This window comes from Rhipicephalus sanguineus, chromosome 11 (assembly GCF_013339695.2).
Source record: "Rhipicephalus sanguineus isolate Rsan-2018 chromosome 11, BIME_Rsan_1.4, whole genome shotgun sequence".
Lineage (NCBI taxonomy): Eukaryota > Metazoa > Arthropoda > Arachnida > Ixodida > Ixodidae > Rhipicephalus > Rhipicephalus sanguineus.
Genome location: NC_051186.1, coordinates 35,855,067 through 35,881,893, shown reverse-complemented (window position 1 = coordinate 35,881,893; position 26,827 = coordinate 35,855,067). Strand labels below are relative to the sequence as shown.

Below are 26,827 nucleotides of genomic sequence, written 5' to 3'. Positions count from 1 at the left end.
TGCTTCACTCCTTGAAGTGGCCATATTTTCTTACACCAGCATTTTGTAGAGTTACGTGAGATCGGATCCAAAAGAGTTTGCTTCTAGCCTCATTTCGTATAAAATTTTTTGCTATTTGCGAATGCGATAGCAATCTTTTGCTATCGCATTCCTTTCTTTGCCCTTGCAGCGAAACTTATTTCTTAATTTTTCCTCGTTATTCTCACGTTTTACTTTCGCACAGGTCAAGCACGGCATGCAGCGCAACCTGAAGCCGCCAAAGGGTAACGGGGGCTGGGGCGACGTCCGAGACCACCAACTCTGTCTTAGAAGCAGCTCTGTCTCCACTGTGCACAGGTAGCACCTGTAGTGTTGCGGGTATCCACCTCCCCTCTTCCAGTCGTCTCTCTTCCGGTACGAAAGGTATCTTTCCAGCTCGCGTTGCGCCGAGGCCACCAGATGGCACTGTCTCTTGAGGGGGAAAAGGTGTCCCGGCTGTCAGGTGATGCTTTCCTCGTTCATCTAGGGATGTTTTATGAAGTGTGCGTGTCATATGTATAGTACCTGTGAATCGAGGTCTCGTATCTCTCGGATTTACCTCGTCCGGTTGTGTCGCAGTTCTGAGCGGTTGGGCTCCTGCAGGAACTGAAATTTGGGTTAGTTTGTAGGCATTCATGTTGAACATGTAGCGCAAAAGACAGGGACACAAGAAGGAAGAAGACGACCAGATGAGTGCTAACTTCAAACTAAAGCTTATTCTCAGAAATCCCGCCTATTTATGAAACAACGCTGATCCCAAAGTATGTCATCATGCATGCACACCTCATCCTGCACTCATAACGATAAATTTTATTGTACTTTATCGTTATGAGCCCGGGATGACTGGAAAAAAGTTCCATGCAGTAGAAGCAGGCGTCGTTTGCAATTTGTTGAGCCCTCAACTGCACTGCTCCGAACTCGGGCACAATTTGCACAGGCAAATTGAGGAGACCTTTCGTATACCTGCTGTCTCAACTGAATGTTGCCAAGTTGCCAAGTCTCTCATAACAATCCAGGTGTAATTCAGAAATTTGTTGGCTATTTATAAAGGCTCAGATTGGCTTTTTGTCATGAGGTAACACTTTCACAGTTCTTTACTTGAGACATGTAATTAGGCTGCATTCAGAGTGCAGAAGAATTGGGGGCTGCGTTTTTCCTTGTTTCAAAGGCTTAAATTCTGTGCTTCAGAAAGATTGTGTGAATCTCATGACATCTACTCGACTTTGTTATTTATCGTGATCTGATACTTTCCAAATGGCACCTTGGCCGTTAGGTTAGATGTTAAGTTAGGCAATTTTATCAAGTGTAAGAGAGAACTATTAGTAACATATAGCCAATACCATTTGTGTAGGCTCCATAATGTGTTATTTTTCCTTTTTTTAAAAAATAATTGATGACATTCAGTTGAGACAGTTAATGCACAAGATATGCGTGCTCGGAAAGGGCGATGAGCTGCCCCCCGTTTACACCATCTTGTGTCGCTTGTGTAAAAAAGAAAAAAGTTAACGTGCATCAATATATATGCAAGGTATTGCTGAACATAAGTATCCACTGACCACTTGCACGGTTCTTCGAAAGTGCTAGTGTTTTCTATCGTGTTTAATGCAGAGCTGCAGATGGTGATACCTGCCCCACAGCGAGGGATGTTTTTCTCACCTTGTTTTTATTGTTTGGGTATCGGTCTTCGAGTTGCTAAGGAAACCAAAGAAATCAGTGTTATACACTTCGCATTTACACACAGTGCAGCCCGGCATTGCTCTTCAGTTCCACTAAGCAGAGCAGCAGTGCAATCCGTTGGCTGTAGTACTGTTCACTGCACTTAATTGCTTATCCGCCATTGTTGTGTGGTGATTTTATAAACATACACTTTCACTATCTCCACAAAGGCCACAAGTGACTCTTCATTGTAAGAATCACTTTAGGGGCACTTTTGCAATGCAATACCTCTTCGCATTTGAAGCATGAAAAAGAAAAATCCGGGCCAGCCATGTATGAAATGTAAGGATTGGCATTCTGGCATTACTGAGTGCTGGAATTAGAGTAAATTTCACGCGCTTTGTTCACATTGTTAGCATCGACACTTCTTAAAAAAAAAGTAAATTTACCGAGGCCAGATATATGCCCAGAATCTTGATTGCAGTGACCATCACAGCGAAAGATTGCACTGTTCTGCGTTGTCATGTGTCGGAAAGAAGCATTCGTTAACTAGCATGAAAGCTTTAGTTATGTTTAGTTAGTTAGCTTTAGTTAAACAGCTGCACATTTTAGCGTTGATCTTCCGTGCATGTCTGTTACCCCGTGACGGTTGATACAGACCAGCGAAACTAAACATTTGTTGTCCTTTCGTTATCGGCACACTAGCGAGCTCTTGTTTTAAGCTGCTTGGAAAGACTGTTCAACATTACCGCGAACTTCAGGTCACGACACTGCCATACTTTTTTTCATAATGGCAGCTGCTCTGAAATGTCTGTAAAGTGTCACTTGAATGCCAACGGTACGTATCGGATGTATGTACTATATGTCTCTGAAGGTTACTGACACCCTTTGTTTGACATACGTATTGTTGGTGGGTTATACATGGTATTAGTGGTATTATATTTCTGCGGGAAATGTCGTCATGCACTAAGAAATGTGAAAAAGCTGCACTGCTGTGTGTTTTTGTTTGAAAGAACATTTTTGGCTTACGGATAACATCCCTCATAACGATGTTTATCTTTGGGAATTATACTTAGCCAGCCCACGCAGCTCTTTCAGTGTCCTTGAAAGCAGTCTTTTAGAATCGGCCATCTTCTTACATTGTTTCGAGTGTCAACACATTTTATTTATTGCTTTAAAAATGAATTCATCGAGGTGCACGACATATTGTGAAGCACTTTCAAGGTAGGCATTGTCGTATTGCGTTTTAGGGGAAAAGCCCAAAGGTAAATGTTTGTTGATTTTGTTGTTCGTTTCACGCTGCACTTTTTTAATATTCAAGGCACTTCGAATGTTGTGAATACTGGTTTTCTTTCTTAATGCTTTGAGGTCTGTTGCAGCTTGTTTTGTAGCATTCTTCTTGTAGTCCAGGATGACGTGAAATTTGCTGCGTTATTTTGCAGCACCTGGATGACTTAAATCTTTTGTTTTACTGGTTTTCGTTTTGGTCACCTGGTTTTTTTTCTGCAAGTCGTTCTCATATTGCAGTATACAGTTCACTGCAGCATTCGTTAGTGACCGGTTGCTGTTTTAAAATGCCCAAAGACTTTTTGTTCAGTGTCATCCTAGAATGAGCTGCTTTTTTAGATGCCCAAAGATATTGTTTTGAATATATCTTTTTTCTTCTTGTATATATAAACTTCATTCTTGTTGTTACTTTTTATTCATGTTCTGTTTTGCTTGTTTGTCTTCTTTGCATTTGTTGTAATCTCTTTTTACACCTGCTGTTTATTTCAAGATTTTCCTTGCCGGGACACGGTGGTTGCTGTTATGCATTGCGTTTTATGTTGCCATATTTTACTGCGTGTTGTAACCGGGCAGGCACTACACAGTAATTTGCGCCAGGTTTATTGAATTCATTTAATATTGGTGCTTTCGCGCAGCCCTTCATTTCTGTACATATTCGTTGATTTTTTTTCGTGTATGTTTTTTTACTGAAGAAGGAAATGCGTGCAAAGGCAACGACATGCCTGTTGCAGTTAAACCAAATATCATTACAGCTTTCGGTGCTTATTTAACCAAGTCATTTAAGTAATTTTAGCTTAGTATGTATTGCTTCAGGGGTTCTCCAGACATTTCTTTTTGTTGTGAACTCAATAAGTGTTCAAGGGTGAAATACGTGAACAGGCATGCTGCCTTGAGTATATTTGGACTGATTTAAATGTGCACTTAAGCTGGGCAAGGCTTGTCCCTGTTGAGGGTAATATATATATGTAGTGACTACATATTTTGTCACAGACATATTACTAACGGTATCTTGAAGGCGGAAAAGGGAAGTTGGAGTTCTGACTGTCAAGTGTCACTGTGTGGCATAGGAAGTCTCTTGGATTATGATTATCACTCTCATAAAAGAACTATTAATGAAAATTCTCGTTCATGATATTGATTGACCTCTGTGCGTAGCGATGAATTGGCACTGCTTGCTTCGCACTGCGTGACCGTGTAAAGCCTGGCAAACAATTTAATAGACTTGCCAAAGCTAACCTAGTAAGTAAGAAACATAGCTTGGCCAAATTTAACTCAAATAGAGTGGAATATTTCACAGCAACATACCGTTTTGCCTAAAAATTCAGCTTCTATTGGACTTAATATACACTGAACGCAGGATATCCGTATGCTTGTTGGGAAAGTGTTAAAAAAAATTGGTTGTGACTGTCGATTAGACTACCTTGTTTGCGCTGAGCAGAGAATAACTTTTAAGCTGCTTCTCTTTCTGCCTACAAGAGTTATCAATCTGCAGCTCCTGAAATATTGCACATCACAAAAGTTTGAGTGTCGGTAAAGTAGAAAAATCATACAAGAAAAGCCTTAAGTAGGCCAGCTTTGCCCAGCTTTAAAAAGAAACGGAAGAAAAAAAAAGAATGTTAGAGCCCAAGAAAAAGCAAGCGCGACGAAAATAAGCCCAAATTTACGTGCTTATAAGAAGTGGAACTGGCCCCTCTTCTTCAAAGCCAATGCGAAGTCTACAATTTATTTTCTTTGTTTCTTTTTTTAATAGCTTTTACTTCATGTACACACATTTTTTTAGGCTCGCATGTAGCTAAGTCACTGAGCTTGTCAGTTTCAAATACGTTCGCATTATTGATGCTTTAGTCTGGGGCACGCATTTTGCGTATACTGTAATCATGAAATGTGTTTGCTGTCGCCAAACAACTCTTACGAAAATGATTGCTTCGATACGTAAGTGTAAGGCTCTTTGCCTTTGCAGCTTAGCATCAGTGTAACCTTTTGTGTGTGCGCGTGTATTCTTTTATAAGCTGAGCACCAAAGTCAATTTTTCAAGTAGCAAGCAAGTGCTTCACTTTATTTATTATTACGCATGTCCAGCAGGGTATTATGCTTTATTTGTTGCGAGGTCATGTGAACTTTCTCAGGCCTGAAAGCACTTGCAATGGGACTTTACATCTCTTGTCTGCAGCAAGTGCATGGCGTTGCATGTTTCCGTATTGTCTCGTGGACTACTGGCATGCAAAAGCCGTGACGTGCCACAGCGTAGGCCTAAATGCGGACAGTACTATTTCAGGCACACGCATATTTCCTTGAAGACGTAACACTCCTTCAAAACAACTGAAGAAGTACTTCAATTTGCCAGAATATATGCATCCCAACTTGTTTAGCAGTTTGTGCAAACTTCTATTTCACCATAGCAGAAATTAATCTTTCACGCCTCTGAGTATGGGTAAGTTATACGATGACGACGTGAATCACCCCCGCAGTATTTGTTTTATAATGGAAATTGCACACGAGCTTTGCAACAATTTGTTGAGTTTTATGGTGTGGAAATTACTGTGCTGCCATTAAGAACAGTGTACAAGAAGTACATAGAACTGTATTTTCAGTATTTCTGCGTTTTTATCTTTTGTTCTGTTTCTTCCATTGCGTACATGCAGCGATTGCTTATAGTACTTAACAAAGAAGTATGCTCTTTTCTGCAGTTAACGTTCCTAATTATCACCTTTAAACTACCTTACCCGACTGGATTTGACGGCATTAATTTTGCTTACGCTTCAATCAAGTACATTGTAAAGCTCTGCTGTTAAACTGGAATGTGTATGGATCTTATTTAGCTGGGTGAGACGTCACTTTCAGCTTGTGTAATTAACAACAAGCTTATGTACGACGTTAAGCTTAGGCGGGCCTATCAGCTTTTGATGTGCCAGTAGTCTACTTTTGTGTCCTGCGTCATCTGTCCCATCAAAGATCCTTGCCATGGGCAGGATACGGAATTTACCTGCCTCCTCTGTATGTAGTCGTAACTTTGCAAATGTGATTCCACTTCTGCGCCACCTACATCTATAGTACGGCAGCTGGGTTGCAGGGATGTCTGCCTTCCCAACCAAAGGGTTTCCGACTGGGCATTGCATCCTGGGAATGAGTGTCACGAGTTGTTGCACTGTCATCCCCTCTTTTTGTACATAGCGATGATGTGACTGAGATGTCCTTGTGCAAACATGCGACGTTTTTTTTTTGTATGCACGGCCACCCACCCGCCCACTCGGTGTGCATCATCTGTAGCTTCAGTCGTGTCATAGCGCAGAGTGCCATATGTTGAACGCTGCATACGCATATTTTTGTTCTCTGGCATGCCAGAGAATTTTGTTCGCGGCTTTATGCTCCAATGCTGAATTCCACTGTGCCTTGTAGAACGAGAGTTATTAGCTTTACGAGGTGGCGTTCTCACTGGGCTGTGGTACGGAATATCCGTGGTCGTCCGACTGCGCGTCTAATTTTCTTTATGATGGACACAATAGCGAGTTTTTGTACAGCGTACATTGTGTCTGTAACGGCGTTGCATACGTAAGAACATTACATTTCGCATGGAGTGTGTGCACAGAACTTATTTTGAATTCAAGCAGCAAGCACCAAAACAAGGGGAAAAAAATGCTTTTTGGACTAAAATATACACGAAGATTGTAAAATCAGCGTTCCTGTTTCGTGCGTGGATACCTCGCTGGAAGCCAGACTTGAAATCCATTGGAAGCCATTAACTGTTTTTGTAGGTGCGCAATGTTTCAGAAATGTTTGTGAAAAATTTTGTTTCAGGTAATCTGTGAAGATTTGCCACTTATACATTTAAAATGTAGAATTGATGCTGAAATGGTAACTCTGCTTCTAAGTCTGTCCTTTTTTCACCTTCTCAATATTTTCCCCCTGTTTTGTGTTTTTCATGCCAAATAACGTGCAATATGATACAATGCAATCCATAAGTCGAATCTGCATTCTAGTCGCTTGCCAAGTTTGTGACAACGTATTGCTCGTCATCATTTATTGGAAACAGCACTACACTCCTATTTTACCATGGTTTTAGGTCTTATTTTTCATGATTTTGCGTGTGCAAATAGCTTTCACAGCCCAGTGAGAAGTGGAAGAGTGTGTTTCTATGTCATGGAAAATGTGTGCCGTATATTTTAATTGCCATTATCTTGGAGTAATTAATGTCATCACACCTTGAATCTTTGTAAGCCACTGGCATGGAGTTGCGTCAAGCGTCTTGTGATTCACCCGCTTCTTGTAATATCGTTGAACGCGTTTTTTTCTCCCACTTTTGAGAGTTGTGCTGTTTTTTAAGGAGCCTCCACCAAGTGTCATGAAATTTTTAAAATGTCTTTTTTGAGGCTACATTTGTTGCTAGTTTTGTTTGTTGATATTTACTATGTAACCTGTGCAATTTGCTCAAGCCAAAGTGTCTAACAAGGTCATTTTGTTGAATGTTCCCTACGTGGAACGTTCAGGAGTTAAAAAAACAGTTAATTTCCAGCATTATTTCCGGTGGCATTAACAAGTGTTGCGCAGGGTGCATTCTCCACTTCATGAAGGACACAGTTAACAGACCTGTTCGTTTTCCTTTGAAGTGCAGTGGTATATTTGATTCCCTGTACAGTGAATAAACATTTTTTTTTTTTCAAATCTAAAGCTTGACGTGTTTGTCGCAAGTGTAAGCATGAAATTGCCACATTTTCACAAAAAGAAGTCTTAGTGTAAACGAGGAGTAACGTGCAAATGTTTTGAAGTGTAAGTAAAATGTTCTTACTTTTTCCAAAAAAATAGATTTGAGAGAGAAGCCAACAAATCGGAACATTCCAAAAATGAAACTTGCAAACTCTGACTCCTTAAATATATTACCTTATTTATTTATTCTCTTCTCACTGGATTGTATCAATATTTAAAGAAAAAAGAAACACGTTCAATACACTGTACAATATTCTGGCACAAGAATTCAGCATAGCAGCACAGGCTTACACTCAAATATGCCATTTCCGCACATGAAAAATATGTCAGTGAGGAGTTGCCATGCAAGCACAAAAGCTGGGAAAGTGCATAGTCTTCATGAAAGTTCACAAAACACCATTTTCTATCGGACACATCAAATAAGTTGTGTGGCACTTTGGTACAAAGTGTAAACGTTACAATTCATTGAATTGGGTGTGTAAAGTGCAAGTTTCTCGGCGAAATTAAAACGGGAGTTAAAACAAGAGCACAAAATGTGTGCGAGTGTAAAATTATAGGAAAACCTAAAAACAATGAATAACAAAATAAAAACGTAACAATAGGCTTCCGCCTTCAGAAGCCTGTCAAGCGTTACGGCCTCGGTGCAGTTTGGCATTGACATGTCGTGGACAGTGATGCTAGCTTGCTCAAAGGGAGTCTAATGGCAAAGGACGGCATGACTGTGTTTTATCAGCAACTGGTCGAGACTGCTAACAGTGATAGACACATACCTGCATAGACATTCAAGTAGGGGTGTGCGAATATTCATAAACTTTGAATACTGAATCGGAACAATCTTCGATTCAGTCTATGAATTGAATCAAAGACCATATAGCCACAATTCACAAGTACGAATGTTTTTAGGATAGTTTACGAATATTTCAAAATGTCAACTGCACATCAGGTACACCGCATATTGGTGCAAAAGTGTGATAAAGTTCATCCTCATGGGCACGAAAGCCTGCGTAGTGCATTAAGGTATGCTGCTGAGGTAGCCACTAACTTCCATATGTACTATCTTGAAAGTCTTATGCATACGAAGAATCGGATTATTATTATTTTTTTTACTACATAAGTTTAAAGAGATGTAATTTTTTGCCAATGTTCCATTTCTGATTTTGATGCTAAAATATGGACAGTACCAGAATGCAAACATCATATTACATGTAAAAATAGATTTTCAGTATTTGAAAAGTGTTCCATTCTCTTCTGGAACTATTTGATTCATGTTCAATTCGCTCTCGAAAATTGCTATTCGCGCACCCCTACACTGAAGCGATCGTGAAAGCATGGAACAGGCACAACACCATACTGTGGACTTGCATTCTCCTTATAGACATTCTAAATGGTTTTACCATCTCTCTTGCGACAAACACATTCTTTTGCGTAATATACAGTTTAGCTGTAATGGCAGCCGCATGTGACATTAAGTCCTAAAAAATGGCACAGAGCCTTGCTGTTCGGCTGTGGATGTTTATAAATTATGAAGTTCTGAGTCACAATATGAAGTTGTAGCCACAATACGATTAGGAGGCATGTTGCAGTGGAAAACTCTGGATTCATTCTGACCACCTGGGGCTCCTTAATGTGCACGTAAACCTAAGTGCATGGTCATTTTTGTCCCCATAAAGATGCGGCCGCCGTGGCCTGAAATTGAACCCTCGGGCTCGTACTCGCAAGACCACAGCTGCTAAACCACCGTGGCGGGCAATAAATGGACAGTTTGGACAATATACGTCATGGCTTTGAAGTCATTGCATGACACGCATTACACGTGACATTGCAGGTGCCAAGAATTGTCACATCTGTGGCATGACAGCGCTTTCCCACTTTCTTTGCGTTTGAGAATCGTAGCAAGAGCTAAGTGAGGCTTATTGGTTGATCGCTTCAACAAGGAAAGAAAACAGGGGTTAACTAGGCCTGAGAAGTTATGGCCATTGCAATGCTTGCTTACAAACACTTCAATACACAAAATTCTGCAAGTTCACTTTTTGACGTGTCTTGTTTGACTTACGAGAATTGCGGGCGTTACCCTAAGTGTAAATAGAGCTGGAGTGCATAGCTTAGTCCTGATGTACTAGCATCAGCATCTTCCTTGCTACATCCTGGCTGTAAACCAACCTACCTATGGCTCAATGGCACCATAAGTGGCTAGCCTGCCATCTTGTGTAGGAAAACATGAGGGTGGGATAGCCTGCTTCTAGTATTTCGCATATCTGATATTGTGCAGGCCTGAGGTGTGACAATGAATCTTTGCATGACCAATTGTGATTTCTTCTAAGCTGAAAAATCAATTTTGTAAGTTTCCGTTGAGTCCAACGTAAAAGATTATAATGCTAAGTAGCTGTGAATTAGTGCGAGAGTAGACGCAGCAACCTTTCCCATGAGTGACCACAGAGAGAGAGAGAAGAAGAGGGAAGGTAGAGAGGTTAACCAGGCACATGCTTTGTTAGCTACCCTACACGTGGGGAAGGGTAAGAGAGAGAAAAAGAGGATAGAAAAAAATAGAAGAGAGAAAAAGATCAGAAAAAGATAACAGAGCAAGAAGAAAGGAAAAATAAATCAACAGTTAGTGTGAACAAGAACACTAACATGCACTGGTACAAAACGTTCGTGAAGTCCATTTGACATCGGGAAGCACAGTAGAGTCGCCAGGATTACAAGGCCTTCTGGGTTGCCACCGATGCAGTTCAGGTTTTAAGAAACACATGTGGCAAGTCGGTAGTTGCAAATGTACGCCGCTAGTCAGGCACGTAGCCAGAATTTTTTTTTGTTGGGGGGGGCAAGGCCTTATTGTTTGAAAGATAGTCTTTCCATGGCAAAAAGAAAAAGAAAAAGTTGCCCGGGAATATAGAAGGCTGGACGAATTTCGAGCCCCCCCCCCCTTGCCTACGTGCCTGCCGCTAGTACTAGCTGTACTCTGATGCAGCAGAAATTCTGTACAAGTAAAAAATTGTACTGTGCCTTGCAAAGGGTTGCCCCCCGGTTGTTTCTGAGAAAATGCTTTGACTGCATGGGCCGTAACGATAAAGACGCTGTAATAGTTGAAAGTTGAATGCTGACCAATAAAGTCAGAAATAAAAGAAATGTCAGCTTTTATTTCTAATTTTTATGGTCGGTGTTAAACTTTCAACTATATACGTCTTCTCTCGACGATATGGTTTTCCGTCGAACTCTTGATTATAAAGAAACCTTATACCGGTGTCACATGATGCCCTGCTGATTGCAATTAAGCCTCATCCGAATAAATATTCTCTACAGTGACTGGCTCCCTTGCTTAGAGGAGCCAATCACGATCAAGAAATTCGATCTGGACGAGGCCCGATCACGATCGAAAGTGACCGTGTGACACCGGTATTAAAGATTTCGGAACAATGCAGTGATACACAGCACGTCCTGCTTGTGCTACGTGCACCTCTGAGCTCAGCGTAACCGGTACAGAGGCATCGGTATGACGCTGACTGCGAAGAGCCAGCTGCAGTGCAGGAGCCATGAAAGTGGTGACATATGCGAGGTGGCGCCGTCTTTGCCAAAGGCCAAGTAGTAGACATTGCCTTGACCACAGCCGGAGTGCTTCGCCTTGCAGTCGATGGGCTGCAGCTGCCGGTTAAGGCAGAATCGAATCTCGGCCAGGACGGGTGCGGAATAGTTCTGCAGCAAAGCGCATGCAACGGGTGAACAAAATGTAAAGAACTTTATGAAAGTTCAGCTTCAGAAATGTCACTTGCAGTCGTGAAACTAAAAGCATATATATTTTAATGCGATAACCAGTGCCAGTCCTCACTGCAGTGGTGGATGAAGTCCAGTTAATTTGCATGAGCAACATGAAACACAACTACAAAATTGGGCACAAATATGGCTAGTGGTGATTCTTGTGCTACCTGTGGCACCTATGAACGATTTGTGAAAAATGTACAGGATGGCTTTCCTACAAAGCTTTTTTTTTTTTTCAACGAAGCACTCTCATTCAGATTGCTTTTCTCGCTCGGTGTGCTTTTGCTGCTCCCAGTTCCAACGAAAGTGCATCCCCCGAATGACAGGTTCTTCCTTCACCATGCGCAAGCTGATGGTCTACAATGATACGCGAGAATCCCATGGTAATTTCTGAAAAAAGCATTTGTGGTGTTCGCGTACCTTCACTGGAATTAGGAGTGGCCCAAGCACAATGAGCAAGAAAAGCCGTTAGCACTGGCTGCCTCATAGCGGCTCCACACTGACTTGCTGCAAGGTCATCAAAGCTCCTAAACTGCCAATCTTGTGGCATCTTTGACATATTGAACCGATGCACCCCAATGCGCCATTCCACACAATCATTGCAGCACCCATGGGTGCCCAGGTGCGCACCGGTGTGATTTGTCAAAGGCACCATTGGTTTACTTCTGGAGTGTGTAAACAAAACGTGAAGAATCCAAAGGCAAGCTTGTTAACTCTGAGACATATGTCACTGTATATATATATGTCCAAAAAACGGCAGGGAGGGGAAGCTGGAAGCTTGCGATGAAAAAATCCGTAAACAGGGGGTGGGTGCTCGAGCCGACGTTTCGACAAGTGGACTTGTCTTCTTCAAGGCTAGAACTGCAGTTGTAGGCTTGAAGAAGACAAGTTCACTTGTCGAAACGTGGGCTCGAGTACCCACCCCCTGTTTACAGATATTTTGTATATATATGTGGCACTTATGATAAGCTATATGAAACGTGAGGAAAACTAGCACACCCATTCAGCAAGTCGTAGGTCAAAAGCTGCCGTATACAGCCTCTCTGCATCCCTTCCTTCCACTTTCAATGGGCATGTAACCTTTCTAGTGAAAGCTAGTTTCTTTTTTTAAAGTGATAATAGCGCTCCTTTTCTGTGCTATGGTCCACCATACCTGTGCACTCACTCCCCCTTCGTTTGGATAGAAGGAGGGCACAATCGTATAAAGCCGACAGATTATGAAGCCACAGAAAGCATAGGGTGTGTTATTTGTGGCTTCAGTTGAAGTGTAGTAATTACCCAATCAAAAAAAATTATAAAGTGGATCAGGGAAAAAAATATATGCTGCCGGTGGGATCGAACACGAGATTCGCACGAGTTGGCACAGATGGAAACGAAAACAATAAACTGTTATCCCAGACGCAAAGAAAATGCTCCACAAAAAAATATTTGTCCCTAACAGCGTGAAGACTGTGACTCAAACAGGTGCGTAGCCGGAAATTTTCTTCGGGGGGGGGGGGGGGGGGTTCACACAGCCTTTATGTATTAAAGGTAAACATTCGGCAGAAGACATCAACCGCACCACGGGGACCTTGCCCCCCCCCCTCTCTAGTGTCAAGGGTTGCGGCAACTGTCGGCAAGAAAGCGCATACAAGCGCCGTGCACCTCGGGCCATCTCACCCCTGAAGAAGAAGCCGGTCAGGTTTTGAAACGTCGGGTTTTTTAAAATAAACCTTCTGGTTGGAGATTTCTCTTTTTGTCTTTAGCCCTTATGTATGTACTATGTTTGTACACATGCAAAAGTGAAAACTTTCGGGAGCTGTGAAACGCTCCCCCGGCACGCCAATGGAGGCAAACCACGGTGAGAAGCGAAACCTGACAAAGCGCCGCTAAACTGCCTTCGCCAAGTAAGTTAAACCGAAACTAGCGAGAACACAAAACGCCGCTGGCAACATTGAAACAAAAAAAAAAAAAGAATTTTCTTTTTCGTTTTTTTTTTACAAGCGGTAGTTTCAAATTGCGACGGGGCAGCCAGCATTCACATATCTCCACTATCTGCGTCAGAGGGAGTCGACGTCCCGTATAAACGAGCGAAAATAAAATATAAATACGTAGCCCGTGCCGAGACGGCGTTTGTTTACAACGCCGTGATGATGATTCACGCCGGGAAGGTGGAATCGACTGCTTGCCTGCCTGCTGCCCTCGTAGCAACACGGTGCTCGCGATGCGTCATCCTTTCAATCCAGCGCGCACAACACTGTAGACGCACACACAAGAAAAGCGCGAGGATCGGTTTCACAGCGACGGGCGTCACTCAACGAAGGAGGCGTCAACGTCGCGTGCTGTGATGGCTGTGTTGCGATTTGACTACCCTCTACTGCACCGCGACGAGCAATGGAAACGCGCCGCTCAAGCTACAACGACGCTTGCAAACGGAAACTCGGCTTTCAACAGGTGAGGTCTCGTTTTACGTTTCTGCACCGTCATTCTTATGACCGGCCCGCAGCATGGATCATCATCGAGCGCGGGTCTGCAGGAACGGGCCCTACTTTTCTTTTATTACCGCGTGATTGCAACTGATCCATCCGTAACTGGTTGTACGGGAGGCACCTACTCCAGTGACGTACAGAAACAACGCGACGCACTCGTTTCGTAATTAGGCTATCACAAAGCGGGAAGCAGAGGGGCTGCTTAATTTTTGTTATGCTGTGGACATGGTGTATGATGCATTGACGTTATACCCCCTATTTTGTTTCTCACACCGTTGTACGCAGGGTGGTGGTCGTGAGCGACGGGGGGGGGGGGGGGGGGGGCGTAGGGATAGGTGGGGTTCCAACCCCCAGCAATATTTTAATTTTGCATGTTTATATATACACGCACACATACAAACGTTCGCACGAACACAAAGTATGGTTGAACCCCCCTCCCCCCCCGCCCCCCGAAAAAAAGTTTATGGCTACGCCCCTAGTTGATGTATGGGTGTAGACCCCCCTTCTTTTTTTTTTTTTGGGGAAATAAAATAGACTATGTCCCTACTAATCAATTCTAATGTTCAAAGGCTCAAACGTTTCTTGACTGGCCACTAGCGCAGGCATCGAGTTGCTTACACCAGATATTGACTAAACGTACGTAGTTTTTACATGTCTATTGCTCTGGATGCTCCACTAAGATAACATATCTGTCACCCAACTTAGCTCCGACACGTATGTGAAATTACCAACTTTATATAGTGCTCCTATTTTGACAGGTTTCTACAAAATTATTTTGAGGCTCCACCTTGCTCGCAACGTCTAAAAATCTAGCTCTATCAAGGATGATTTGTCATTTGACACCCGTTTTGTGAAAGGAAACGATTAGTACTTCAATATGCCAGGTTGCCTCAAAAGAATTAATTAGTACTATTTGTGGACACAGTATTTCATAACCTAGAAGAAAACCTGGAAAGCTGTGGCAGATAGGTGGCAAATTAGGTGCGCCTCATCCACTCAGCTGGCTGAACTAACTTCTTCAAACATCTGACTTGGTGATAACAGAAATATCTCATTTATACTTGATTTATGATACACAAGGTACGCCACAAGATGTGATATTATAGTATGACTCGTGTTATCAAGCCTGTAACAAGTCCAAGATCGATATATTCCAATCCAAAATGAACAATCATAAGTAACAGTGTGAGACATTGTTAGTCAGCTAAAAAGCACTATGCTAATAAAGAATTAAACATTTGGAAACAATTAAGCAAGGCAGTTCCCCATATACACAAGATCGTGGCATCATGTTCAGTGACACAGTTGCCAACCAATGTTATCATTGTTGATGAACAATATTATAACAACATGCAAGGCTTACCCTGCTTGAGTAGCACACGAAATTAGCTGCTCCTTTGATATCGTCATGCAGAGCATCTTTAATCGTTTGTAGCTGAAAAAAAGAAAGGAGGGTAGGGTGAAGCAAAATGTTTGCACGGTGTCTTATGGGTGCATACACGGGATTCAACACAACCACCTTACCTGGTATGTTTTTTCAGAGGTTGGCACTACACCACTGTTCAGTAGATACCTGCAATGTGCAATGCCGTAGGCTGTATTTATACTGTTCAAACGGTTCAAACATTGCAAAGTTTCTGCCACTATTTTTGTATCAGTGGCTAGCCAATATTTCCTCACTTGATTTAACTTTACTCTGCAACAATGGATTATTAACACTGTTCTTGAGATAACTATACTATGAAGATAACTATAACTAGCTTTTGCTTTGAAATTTCAAACAATCATATGACGTCGTTCGAAGTCCTTTGAACTATGCTGCTCTCATGGTGGGTGCTGAAACTTGCAGTCCCAGAACCTTCCGCAAGTTCTAATAGTCTTTATTTCGAGGAAAAAAAAAAAAGAAAAAAAAAACATGAATGAAGGCTACCATGTGGTTTTTTTTGTTCTTGGAAAAGTCAGGTTAGGCAAACATAAGTACATTAATTGTTCAGTAATGTATACACAACCAAAACTGCAGGCGAAAATTGAGAGAATGACAGATCTAATTGGCTGCTCAATTATCACCGCTTTGCACTGCGAGGCAAATATGAAAGCCTCTTTCTTTCTTTCTCTCTTTCTTTCTTTTTCTTTCTTTCTTTCTTTCTCTCTCTCTTTCTTTCTTCTTTCTTTCTTCCTTTCTTTCTTTTTCTTTCTTTCTTTCTTCCTTTCTTTTCTTTTTGTAACAACTTTGGGAAACAGCTGTGTGCTGGCAGTCAAAAAATCACATTTATATGAAACTCACTCGGTGATATTGTATTTCAGGTAGAGGGCTAGAGTTTCATTGAAGAAATTGTAGAGTCCATCCAGCTCTGGCACTATGGTGGCACAGGTGCCATGCTTTTGCCATTCATGTTTCCTGGACGAGATAAGAGAGAGAACAGGCATCAATAACACACCATGCAGCATACATAGCCTTGCTGCCAGTGCAGTGATATACAACAAAGCATGAAGCCAGGGGGGACCACAGATCCCCCTTAAACAAGTGAAAGGGTGGTGGTGCAAATTTGATCTTGTAGCTTTTATTGCTTAATTTCCGTCAATTCTGTTTTTTCAATAGGTTGACTATAGATAGCTTGCATGTGACGTCATGGATGCAGCTTCTGAATGTACTGGTACTCCACGATGGTGGTTTTGATGACAAACAAACTGCGTCAGTGTGAAAACGTCGTGTCAGGAGCGTCTCTGTACATGATTAACGAAAGAACCTGCATGTGATGTTTTTATAGCATTAATATGAGAACGCAAACATCGCGTCTCCACACGCTGGTGCTCCAACATGTTTGTTTCGGTGACATCAATGTAAGTTATCTATTGGATCAGCAAATGGAAGTTCAAAGTTAAATTTTTCTTTTAATGTTCATGCATTTGGCGTGTCCTAGGCTGGCACATGGTTTCCTAAATTGATTCAAGGTTACAAAGGAATAAAAACTGCTAAAGCAGATCTTTGGTTTTGCACAGTTATGTTGTAGCCCTGTTTTATGATTTTGTTTTCAAGCAAGCACTTTCTTACAAAACTGATCACTCACCAAAATATATTATTGTTGCTGCTAGTCATAGAAGGCCAAAACAGGTCAAGCTGTGGTACCAAGGGCTGCGGATGAAATGGATCATTGCATACACCAAGAATTAATAACACGTGTACTGTACTTTTAAAATCAATGCAGACAGATGAGGACAGATGTTTATATGCGCAAAGCAGGGATTGTGTTTTCTGCCAGGATGAATATTTCTACATATATTGAATAAAAATATTTTATAATATCTCGCAGACCCATGACTAGAGTGATGGGGGTTACATCATAAGGAACGCAGACAAATAACCAGGTAAAAAAACAAAGAAATCTAGGGCAACAGAAGGACATATGCACAGCAATGTTAGAACATCATTATACATAACAGTAAATTGTTGGGCTAGGTGCTCTGACAACTTGCAAACGGAGCACAGAGGCGGTGCGGAAGATTATCTTTTTTCTTTCTGAACTGCTTCCGTTCTCCCCCCTTCCAATATTATGCATAAGATCAACACAAATATGATGTGAATATTACATATTATGAAAGTGGAGTCCATATCATATGTGGCAAGTACACACACCAATGCAGTATGATTACAGCAAACTACACAGACCTGGGTATAAATCACATGCAACGTGTTATGGAAAATCTCGTATGAAAATTTTTGTGGTGTAGCCTTCTATGGTGTTGCTTCTTTGTACAGCTTGCATTTCGGGAGCACACTTCAGTAGGCCTTCTGGTTTTGTACTCATCTCTGATAAACACTGGCATAGCCAGAGGGTGGGCTGGGGGGGCAGGTTTAACCACCCCTCCCCTCCCCCCCCCCGAAAGTTTTGTAATTTTGTATGTGTACATCATGCACACTTATAAACATATACACGAACGTACATTAAGGGTGATTGAACACTCCCCCCCCCTCCCCCCCAAAATGCTGGCTATGCCCCTGCTGCTTCATGTTATGAAAAGATCTGGTGCTAAAGGTTTAACCCTTACCGTGAGAGCTGTTGCGTTATAACGAAGCGTTCGGTTGCAAAATTCTGGAGTTGAAGAGTTTGAAGAAGGCCTGCAATGAAGAAAGAATATTTTAATCATGGGGCAAAATGTTTGCATTATGCGCTGCACAGTCAAATGTAACCCAAATAGTGGTGTTTCTATTAATGCATTGCTAGTACCACTCCACTGAAGGATTGTATGGCAGCCATTCAATGAATAAGCCCTGCTACTCTCAACACGACTTCCTGTGAATTGCTGATAAAAACGTGTTTTTACGTAATATTAATTGAAATAAAAATACACGAAAATTGCACCAGAAGCCCCCCCCTCCCCACTCAGATATAACCAGCAACTCATCCATTTGCAACAAACATTTCAGTTACTTTCATGGTATAGTGCAACACCTAAAGCAAGTCAATATGTGTGATTAACTAATTTTTGTAGTTATGATGACTTGCCTAACGCAATTTCAATATTCATGCTGCAGGCCCATATTTCTGTTATGCAACATTTCCACTGTGTTCAGCAGAAAAATCAATAAAGTAAGAAGCTTTAAGAAATTGTTCGTAGGTAGTGCCAATTTTGTTCTCCAATGACATCGCTTTCTTGGTTACTAAGACCTCTGTAGCCAGCAAAAAGGAAGCTCTGGTAAAAGTGAAGAATCTTTTTATCAGTTTAAATTGAGTTGATTTATGTGAGAATTATGGACATCCTTACCATAGTCCGTGTATTGTCCAGAAATTCCTTTCATTCTCCTTGATGCACTGCGGGTCGTACGGCACCAAGAAAGAAATTGAGATAAGGTTACACAATCAGAATGTACAAAAAGGTGTTTTTTTATTGAGGTAGGCACAAGCTGTTTCATCCATTTGTGGTGTACACGTTACTTATTTGCAGCTCAGGAGGTGTCGCTCCACAATAAAGATCCCACTGTGGGATGTGTTGTAACACTAATCACATGATTGTACTCATTGTCCGTGTGCTTATCATGAAGGCTTGGTGGGTGCGTGCAGGTATGTAGGCAATCAATATAGCGATGACCACTTTCATACACACCAGAGGCAGATATGATCACCGACTGTCATCTGCTAATATCAGAATCACGTTTATGTCACATTGCTCTAGACTTGCATGATAACGGTACAAGTTCAAGAGGACCCACTGTCAAATGTAACGGAACGCGGCTATTTTCAGTGAAATCATTTTGACCTCCATGATGATGATGACGACGATCGCGCCGCGCTTTTTTGTTTGCAATGCTCTGACGTATACAGTGAGGGGCCCTTTGGTCTAATAATTTTCGGTGCGTCCTAAGCGATGAGGGCAGTGACAGTGCAGTACGTTTTATCTCTATCATGCATCACTGCGTGGGAAGCGCCTATCGCGCGGCCAGCATCCGCGACAGTGACTTATCACTTGCAGCTGCGCAGTTTTGTAACTACGGGCTGCGCAGTTCATTAGGACGCGACACGCTTGATAGCATAGTAATCACTGCACACAAGCGAGCGTATCACGTGCTTTTTTAGGAGCGAAGCTCCTTATGCCCGCACCCTGCCGTCGCCGTCGAAGCTCCCTTCTCTTAAGCATCGCTTTAGGTTGCAGTGGCCGGTGATTTAGGAGGAAATGTTTAGGCCTCGAGCGGTTTGGTTCTAGCGCACCAGAAATTCGAGGTTGAAAGAAATAAGCTCTGTCCACAACTAGTTATAATGGTCGCGTTCACTTTCACCACCTTTATCGTGGACTGTGAAATGAAAACCATCATTCTAGCGCACTACGGGCGCTTTGTTGAAGGTAGTAGCAGACGCTCTCCCCACCCGGCGCCGGCGCAAAAAGACAATGAAACGCTGCGCGCGCCGAACGCCGCGCGCGGCATTTCGTCGCCGCCGCATCACCGCCCGCACCCCTCTCCCGCCTATCTCCCTCTCCCACCTATCTCCCTAGTAATGATTTCAAACCATATTCTTTGCAGGACAACCACATCTGTTTGAGAACTACAAAAACATTCTTGCTATGGGAACTGAGCACATTAAAGGAGAAGAAAAAAAAAAACACTCAAAGGAAAAAACGATTTCAATCGCGATAGCAAATTACCCTTCCACAAAACTAAAAACAACGCTGTCGCTGCAAGAAGACGTTCGGTAAGCGAGTAAAGGCACAAAATGGAAATGCAGATAACAAAGCCGCCTTCAGTTTCCGGCACAGGCGCGCCGTGACGTCATATATTCTGGCAACGTCTGCCACCAGTAAAAATCGATTACAATGCGTACACAGAAAGTAAGGTACTTAACATGGCAAGATTTTAAGTAAACTTAATCGAGCCAATGTGTTTAATATTCGTGACGTCACACCGACATTCAGGTGCCGCGATTAGGGCGGGAAATCCAAAAATGAAATTTCGACCGTCGTTTTTTCGTTTAGTAATGAACGTATACTGGCGAAATTAACGACCATAAAGTTTGCAAGAAATAATTTATCAGTCTATTTAGACCCTTCATAGAAAAGGCTCTTCCAATAGGCATTTTTGACGAGGCCAATTTTGAAAATGCACTTGAACGTATGTTGTTTGTTTTAGGCTTCTCCTTAGTTTGTTGCAAAGTATCTATTACACATGTAGCTATGGAACCCTGTGCATTTGTTAATAATAATAATAGTTGTATGGTTTAACGTCCCAAAACCATGACGTGACTATGAGGGACGCTGTAGTGTAGGGCTCCGGAAATGTCGACCACCTGGGGTTCTTTAACGTGCACCTAAATCTAAGCACACGGGCCTCAATCATTTTCGCCTCCATAGACATTACGGCCGTCGCAGCCGGGATCCGATCCCGCGACCTTCGGGTCAGCAGTCGAGTGTGCATTTGTTAGTTGCTTTAAATATGTTACGAACTAAATTCATATACTAGTTGTGTTTTGATATTGCACTCCTGTTTGGGCCTGTCAGCTAGGTCTGCAGTATTTATTGTGAAATAAATCAATAAAAAATAAAAATAATAAATAAATAAATCTGAACGTGTGCGAGCAAGTATAAATGGGATCGCGCATTTTCACGTGAGAAAACGCCAGTGATATAATTTATACAAAAGTCTTCGATGACGTGTTACGACTGGCTCGGCGCTAAATATTTCTAATAAAATTAATTACAAAGCTTGGTAGTCGGGTCCAATACCATATTTCGGCTGTCGTTAGTTTTCGCGACAGGTATTTTTTCGGCGATCTGTTGATTCACAAAGGCGACTCGTGCGTAATTGCCAAGGTCACAAATGGTTGCTTTTAATCTCCCGCCGCTCGAGGGCGCGGGTTCGACTCCCGACCACGGCGCACGCACGCGGTCGAAAAATCCGGTGTCCCTTGCTACGGCGTATATGGGTTTTGACGCGTAAAACCCTCGGATATAAATTTATAAATGGTTGCAAACTGTCCAAAGCAAGGCGAGTCAGAACGGTCAGGAAACAAAACTAACAATAGTCTGCGAGACTGACCTTATCATGTGCTGCGCTGCAGTAACCGGTGCTCCACTGTTGGCTGAACATGAAGTAAGTCACCGTCGATGCATCTTTTGCGCATGTTGCAAGTCCCCTACAGGTATAGTGCGAGCATACAATTGAAATATTATATTAACGGAAAGAAGTTATTGAGTGCTACAAAAAGAAAATGAAGATCAACATTTGTAACCTTTTTTTTAATGGTCAAATACTCAAGCTTGTGAGGTGGTCGCATAATATGACATATGCGGTGATTATACGTACGAAAAATATACGCCAAATATTGGGAACACCGCAATCGTGTTTACATACAATGTCACTCGCACTAGCAGCTTACATAGATGAAGTGACGCGAGAAAGAACGTAACAGCAATATATACATGTATGTATATACTGCTGGAATACTGCCAGGTACGCCCACGGCTGTTTGACATATGTAAAGAGACCAGCGAGCTGGATTCTGCGCATCTTTACACTCGAGCGAACCGCATATCATTATTCTTATTTTTTCACTGTCTCTTTACGTAGCGTTCAACAGGTGCGCACAACTAACGCGCAGATGCAAGGGCACACAAATGCAGTTTACGACCGAGTAAGTCGATATCGCAATAATCAACAGTGTTTTGTATCGCGTAAACACTGGCCCCAGCAGGCGCGTTATGTAAAGAATAAGCAGACACATTCTCTCGACTGTCAACTTGCTGCTATTTTGACATTCTTATCTTTTATTATTATTTTTTTTTTCATTTTAGCTTCTCGGGTTGGCATAACGCCCCTGACGCACGGGGTCATGCAGGCCGCTTTCGCACGAAGGCTGAACGAGTGGGCACCTGAGCCAAGAAAGAGAAAGAGAAATAACACGAGCGAAACTGCTTGCGGAGCCAAGAATCAGCTGATCGCGACTCGATTCTTCTTATCTTCAAGCGAAGCGCTTTGAATGAAACAAACTTAACGACAGACTTACCCGAGGGAGGCCAGTAACAGGGCTTGCAACGTCAGACAATGCATTATCACCGCTCTCCAGCAATACTGGAAATCACTCTTTGTGTTTGGCTGCCGTCCACCGCTGCTGACGGCTTCGTCCTACGAGCGCCAGGTCGTCGATACGGCAAGCAGACCGTCGCAGCTCGCGATCACATGTCTCGATCGGGGATACCTGTGACGTTTCATAGCTAGCTGGGGCTTTCCTACGACAAGGTGCGAGTCTGCAGTGGGTGCGGGAGAGCGCGTCCGATAAGGGAGGGGTTGAAACCCCGACGGCAGCAGTCGCGTCAGTTTTGAACGTCCGGCCCGTTGTTTACATTGCCTCCGAGACGTGCGACGATGTGCGCGACTCGGCTTGGCTATCACCGTTTTCGTACGCTTTGCAGCCTTCAAGACTGTCGACGGCTGTGATAATCTTGAAGGCCTCGATACAGACCGGAAATGTTATTTATTAGGACCGCCTGCAGCCGGGGCTTTCCTACGACAAAATGCGAGTGTGTGTGTGCGGGAGAGCGCGTCCGACAAGGGAGATGCTAAAACTGGCTAAAACCCTGACGGCGGCGAGCTGCAGTCACGTCAGTTTTAAACGTCCGGCGACCTTGTTTACGTGGCCTCCGAGACGTGCAACGACGTCCGCGACTCGGCTTGGCTATGTTCGCCTCTGTACGCTTTGTAGCTTTCAAGATTGTCGACGGCGTTGGTAATCTTGGAGGCCTCAATACAGAGCGGGAAGGTTATTTTTCAGCTTTCCGGCATTCAATATAACGTATAGCGGTCATAGCAGTAAAGTATATTCCATCTTTGAAGTTGAGGCTTTCAACGTTTCTACGTTTGAACATGGCAGCCATCATCTGCTTTCGGTTCGTGCAGCCAGCAAATAAATAGCCTTCGAGATTCGCAATGGCCTCGAAGATCTCGGAAGTTTAGTTATTGTGTACTGGAATGAGGCACTCTGGAGCTGAAAAACCAGTTCTTTTTGCGATGACGTTATGATGTACTGGAATGGAGCAGCGTTATGTCTCCTCCTGAAACCAGTTGGAGAACCGTGGTCACTCTTGCGATAATGCCTCCAGGGAGGCGCCACGATCGACAATTGTGCCTAGCGCGCGAAAGTTAAATTTGCAGTGCGAGACTTTCTTCACTTATTGACCAAATCGGTCACATAACGCAAATGAAGCTAAATTTATTTGCAAAAACTAAATATGAAGCATTTTGGATGCATTATTGCGGTAAACAAAGCCGGTTCTGCTCACATTTTCCATCGCAGATAAGTGTCTCGAATCGTCCGCATGCTTTCTGTTTCGATTGCAGAAGACATAAAAAACACTTATCTGTTTATTCTATGCACGTGTACACCTGTCAAATTATCACAGTAATTTGAAGTTAAGCGAAGAAACACGATGAAGTCCGGAAGGATCATATTAACAGCGTCAGGCCACGAGCACTCCTCACATGCATCATCAATCTAATTATTTATTAATTGAGGCGCCGTCCGATTCATGGCCGATCCCCCGGGGTGTGTTGCATCAGGTATCTGAGGAACAGCAACAGCAGCCAGAAGAGAGGTGACCAGGTTTTTCTAAAGAAAAAAAAAATGCTTAATGACGACAACTGCTACAACTATTTAGGTATTTTACTTCTTAAAAGGGCGCCAGTGTGCAGGAATGAAACAAATTGTCTCCGCGATGTATTGGGGATGTTCAATGTGTCCTATCACAAGCCCGCATTCAGAACCATTCTGCAAGAAATGCAATGGTTTCGCAAACACCGGCTGAACCACACACACACGCACACGCGCGCACACACGGTAAGCAGCGTCGCACTAGTGGTGGAGCTGGACGGCCTCCCTTGTTTCTGTTTATTTTGCTCTTTCTTTCTTCCTCTCTTACTTTGTCTTTCTTTGTGTTTTTCTATATTTTTATTGTCTCTGTTTCTTTCTTTCTCTTTCCATCTATTTTTTGTATCTCTCGCTCTTTCTATATTTTTTTCACGTTCTTCCCTTTCTTTCTCCCTCTCACTGTTTCTCGCTTCCTGTATCTTTATCTCTCTGCATAGTTCTTTCTCTTTCTATCTTTTTTCTCTTCCCTTTCTTTCTCTCCGTTTATTTCTTTCTATCTTCTTGTTTCTCTCTCTCTGTACTCGTTCTATCGCCCATCCGAGTTATTGCATCCAACGCCGTACAAATCGGCGCAGCGGGAAAGCGCGCGACGGGCCCACATGTTCGGGGAGCGAGGCAGAAGACGAAAAAGAGAACGAAGAGAGCGCGCGCCGGCCGAGTTATTGCGTTGCACGCGCGCAGGAAGCTAGAGGCCACTCGTGATGATGATAGTATTTGCGAACGCGTGGCTCCGCTGTAAAAGCCGCGAGGAAGAGGTTCATCAGAATGGCGCCAATTGGTTGGCTACCCTACGCTGAGGCATTGGAAAAGGGAAATATAATGGCGAAGGAGGGAGAAGGTAATAAATAGATTCTAGTGCTTGCAGCTCTGAGGTAAAACCACGACTCGAGAGGTGCCATAGTTTCAAGAGGAGGTCAAAAATTCACCTGTCTTGTTTGTATTTGTTCTTGTTCACCTTCAACTGTGGGGGATTGGCCAAGAATTGAGTGGTTTTATCAAATTTTATATAGAACGGAGGTTACAGAATAGAAGTATTACAAATTTGATAGAAAATTTCGGCGGTCGATCTAATATATAAAAAAAGAAATAGTTATAATAAAATACGAGCTATCATTGTGATTTTCGAGGAAGAAGCATATCCCAGCAAAATTCACCCTCTACTCGACCAATCCCCTGCATTTGAATAACAGAGAGCTGAGCTAGTTGGTAAGTATTCATTCTAAAAAGACAGGGCGTGCAAACACGGACACAAGAAAGAAGTCAGGACACCACAAACGCCGACTAAACAACTGAATAGATGCGCAACGGCGGAAAAGAAAGAAGGCACGAAAACTTATCTGCGCAGATAAGTTTTCGTGCCTTCTTTCTTTTCCGCCGTTGTGCGTCTCTTCAGTTGTTAGTCGGCGTTTGTGGTGTCCTGACTTCTTTCTTGTGTCCGTGTTTGCACGCCCTGTCTTTTTAGAATGAACCCCTGCATTGGGTGTGAGCCATGCACAGAGGACAACAACAACATCTGACGTTCAATAGCGGTTACTATCGCTTTGTTTAATTCTTTTCACCCATTTCCCTTCATATGTCCACTCGGTGTTTGCGGAAGCCTGATGCATTGTATTTCTTACGCGGCGGTGAAGGCACCCCGCCGTCCAAATGGGAGAACTAGCCCCGGACTCGAAGGACAGCTATGGCCAGTGCAATGGGCCCGCGACGCAGCAGAGTGGCTTCTTTCTGTTCCGACGTGGGAGCGGTCCGCTACGTGCTAGAGCGCGTTGCGAAGGACCTTAATTTAGTTTTTTCCCATCCATCCATGCATCCACCGATCAATTTCTCTTTATAATCGACAGTATGGCCAATCCCATTCGTGGGTATGAGCCAGTTTACCCTAGGCGACACGTGCATGGGCCAGAAGGAACAGCAGCAGTAATACCTCCTCTCTAATTTCAGCTTATTTTTCAACTACATTGGTTTATTTGTCCCCTTGATTATACCAATGAGTTGTTTCGTAAACTATCTATTTCTAAACATATTTAGATTATGAAACAATTTCATCTTTAAAAAAACAAGCCACCGCCCGTTTCATGGACGATCCACCGCGGTGGGTTGCGCGAAGTTACTAAGGAACAACCTACCAACCAACAGTAGCGAGAGCAAAGGACGAATACAATGTTCGCCATTTTGAATTTCTGTCAAAATCTAAAATAAGAGCGCGCTGTTCCGGTATTTAAGAACAATCAAATTAATTCCGCGTTCCTTAAATATAGAATCAATTGTGCTAACTACCCGAGAAATAGAAGACTCTCTAGATGTAATAGCCAGAGGTTTGGAGGTTAGATTTTCTTCCTGCATTCCTTCAAATTTTGTGCGACAAAACAGTCTCGAGTATGGTGAAGAGTTGTCATTGACTGAGTTATCCTCAGTGGTATCAGGTTTACCAGCGGCAGCCCCAGGTCCTGATGGCATCACTACAAAGATGCTGAAAATTTTCTTCGATGTCGCTCCTAATGTATTATTGGATACCATAAATTATTCGATTAGAAACACTTGGATTCCTTCAGTGTGGAAAGTAGCGAAGGTGATTCCCCTGCTTAAAGATAAAAATAAAGGGTATGCTCTTGACAACATTCGACCGATTTCGTTAACATCCAATTTTGTCAAATTAATTGAGAGATTATTACACGCACGGATAACCAAATTTGTGACCGCTAAAGGATTATTGAGTCCCTGTCAAATTGGATTTAGACCAGGGATGTCAATATGGTGTGCACACGTTGATCTGGAGAGTAGAATCCAGCTAGCACGGCGTCAGAAACAGTACGC

General features: G+C 42.8%; 3 protein-coding genes across 8 annotated transcripts in view; 2 read left to right on the top strand and 1 right to left on the bottom strand.

Annotated features, from left to right (window-relative positions):
* LOC119373655 (alpha-1,6-mannosyl-glycoprotein 2-beta-N-acetylglucosaminyltransferase) overlaps positions 1-7,615 on the top strand; it is a 31,005-nt gene extending 23,390 nt beyond the window's left edge. For both annotated transcript variants that reach the window (XM_037643713.2, XM_037643716.2), the window contains exon 11: positions 224-7,615. In XM_037643713.2, the coding sequence (XP_037499641.1) occupies positions 224-340 (117 nt within the window). In that variant the 3' untranslated portion in view covers positions 341-7,615. The remainder of the gene's footprint in view (positions 1-223) is intronic.
* The window catches only part of LOC119373656 (ribonuclease Oy), a 335,955-nt gene continuing 316,421 nt past the window's right edge, over positions 7,294-26,827 (bottom strand). For 3 of the 4 annotated variants that reach the window (XM_049410892.1, XM_049410894.1, XM_049410893.1), the window contains exon 9: positions 7,294-11,352. In XM_049410892.1, coding sequence (XP_049266849.1) covers positions 11,125-11,352 — 228 coding nt within the window. In that variant the 3' untranslated portion in view covers positions 7,294-11,124. Of the gene's footprint in view, positions 11,353-15,246; positions 15,319-15,407; positions 15,457-16,167; positions 16,282-16,951; positions 17,017-17,930; positions 18,001-18,647; positions 18,695-21,408; positions 21,506-22,375; positions 22,706-26,827 lie in introns of those variants that run through there. The other variant, XM_037643718.2, reaches the window with a different exon arrangement.
* Positions 13,498-26,827, top strand: part of LOC119373653 (probable chitinase 10) — an 84,921-nt gene continuing 71,591 nt past the window's right edge. The window contains exon 1 of one of the 2 annotated variants that reach the window (XM_049410887.1): positions 13,498-13,848. In XM_049410887.1, coding sequence (XP_049266844.1) covers positions 13,789-13,848 — 60 coding nt within the window. In that variant the 5' untranslated portion in view covers positions 13,498-13,788. The remainder of the gene's footprint in view (positions 13,849-26,827) is intronic. The other variant, XM_037643710.2, reaches the window with a different exon arrangement.